The 1,904-nt window shown below is 32.9% G+C and overlaps 1 protein-coding gene across 2 annotated transcripts in view; it reads right to left on the reverse strand.

Moving 5' to 3' along the window:
• The window catches only part of LOC107645818 (probable aldo-keto reductase 1), a 12,137-nt gene extending 10,686 nt beyond the window's left edge, over nucleotides 1-1,451 (reverse strand). The window contains exons 1-4 of one of the 2 annotated variants that reach the window (XM_021104092.1): nucleotides 1,163-1,268; nucleotides 903-1,070; nucleotides 609-812; nucleotides 343-515 (exon numbers count right to left, since the gene is read on the reverse strand). In XM_021104092.1, coding sequence (XP_020959751.1) covers nucleotides 343-515; nucleotides 609-812; nucleotides 903-1,070; nucleotides 1,163-1,216 — 599 coding nt within the window. In that variant the 5' untranslated portion in view covers nucleotides 1,217-1,268. Of the gene's footprint in view, nucleotides 1-342; nucleotides 516-608; nucleotides 813-902; nucleotides 1,071-1,162 lie in introns of both variants that reach the window. The other variant, XM_016349942.2, reaches the window with a different exon arrangement.

Here is a 1,904-nt window from a genome sequence, read left to right on the forward strand (position 1 = left end):
CTCTCTTTTCTTCTTTTTCAATAATTAGCACGTTTTTTTTTAAAATAATATAATTAGATATCTTTTAAATTCTATCATCTAATATTTTAAAAGAAAAAAATTAAAAAATAAATAACTTTTTATAAAAAATAAATATTTAAATTAATTAAATAATATTATTTAAATAGGACCCACTAAAGACTGAAAATTTGAAAAACAAAATAGATTATGGTTCTCAAAAATAGGACCTCATATTTTGGCCGTCGAGTTGTACTTAAGTCTCAACTAAAACTAACCTGCAAAGAGAACAACAAACTAAAACTCTAACAACAAACTCTACCTAAGAGAACAACTAAAACTAACCTGCAAAGAGGAACTATTTCGTCCTCGATGTCTCGAGTCCAAAGAGACCACTCTATTTGAACTGCGGTAATAGGATGAACAGCATGCGCTCTCCTTATTGTATCACTGCTGGCTTCAGATAACCCTATATATTTCACTTTTTTCTCCTCAACGAGTTTCTTAAGTTCGCCCATCTATTCATACACCAAAGTTATTCAGATATCAGAATGTATCAAGCTAAGTGATGATCAATTAATATTTTTGAAATGAAAATCATGATGAGTTACTGTTTGTTCTATAGGCACGGATGTGTCGACTCTATGCTGATAATAGAGATCAATGTATTCAACGTCAAGGCGTTTCAAGCTGGCTTCACAACATGACCGCACATAGTCTGGTGTACCCTTGACATGCAAATTAGCAAAGTCTAACTTTAAAACGCCGAACTTTGTTGCTATCTGAATCTTGTCCCTAGGCAACTGCTTCAAAGCCTGGTACATATATGGTGTTCAGAAGAAACAATGACTTTATTAGTTCTAATTGCAGCAAATAAATGAAAGAGAGAAAGATAGAATAGTTACCTTGGCTAGCAAGAGTTCGTTAGCATTAGCACCATAGACATCAGCAGTGTCAAAAAAAGTGATGCCTTTATTGAATGCATGCTTAACGACGGTGATGCCTTGGTCTTCTGGAAGAGGATGATTGTAAGTTCCAGTAAGGCCCATACACCCCAGTCCCAACTTTGAAACCTGTTAATAATTAAATAACAAATAATATAATATGCTATAATTGAGGCTAAGGCATTGTTATTGGCTTGCATGCATATAATAAGATTATTTACCACAAGGCCTTGGGAACCAAGGTTGACAGTAGGAATTCTCTGTGGTTCTGCCATTTTGGTGAAACTGAATCATCGTTATGGAATATATATAGAAGGATATTTTCCTTGAGGAATGAATGGTTCACGACATTTAATTTGTTACGATCATATACACAGTAGTAGAGCACATTACATGGCAATCATCAATGGCGGCGCGCGTGTTTAAATGTTGGCCAAAATATATATCTTTGATAGTTATCCATGTAAAGAACGGATCCTTGGTGTTTGTGAGTTGTGAGTTGTTCTTTATCTTCACTTTTGAGATTAGAGGATGCAAACGAGACACGGGTGTTGATGATCCTTTTTTTTTTTTTCATTTTATTTAAAATATGCTGTTGTTTGAAGATGTTGGCCGGTGTTTGTGGGTTAAGAGATGTGGCACCCGTAGTTGTTTGTTTGGGAATTGTGTATTTTTGTCTTTGTCTAAGTTTCTATGATTTGTGACATGATATATGAATAGGAAAAGTCTAGGTCCAGCAACTTTTATATTTTCTTACTAGCACTTAACTATCAAAATAAAAGTGATAGATCTCCTACTATTAGATACAATTAGATATAATCTCACACCATTAAAAACATTATTAATGACCAATTAATAATTACAAAACACCAAAATTGTTGACCCCTAACATTCCTCATATGAATAATGTTGGATAATTATATTTTTTTAATATTAAGTTTATCGTAAATTTTAGATTTTAAA

This window comes from Arachis ipaensis, chromosome B06, assembly GCF_000816755.2.
Source record: "Arachis ipaensis cultivar K30076 chromosome B06, Araip1.1, whole genome shotgun sequence".
Classification (NCBI taxonomy): Eukaryota; Viridiplantae; Streptophyta; class Magnoliopsida; order Fabales; family Fabaceae; genus Arachis; species Arachis ipaensis.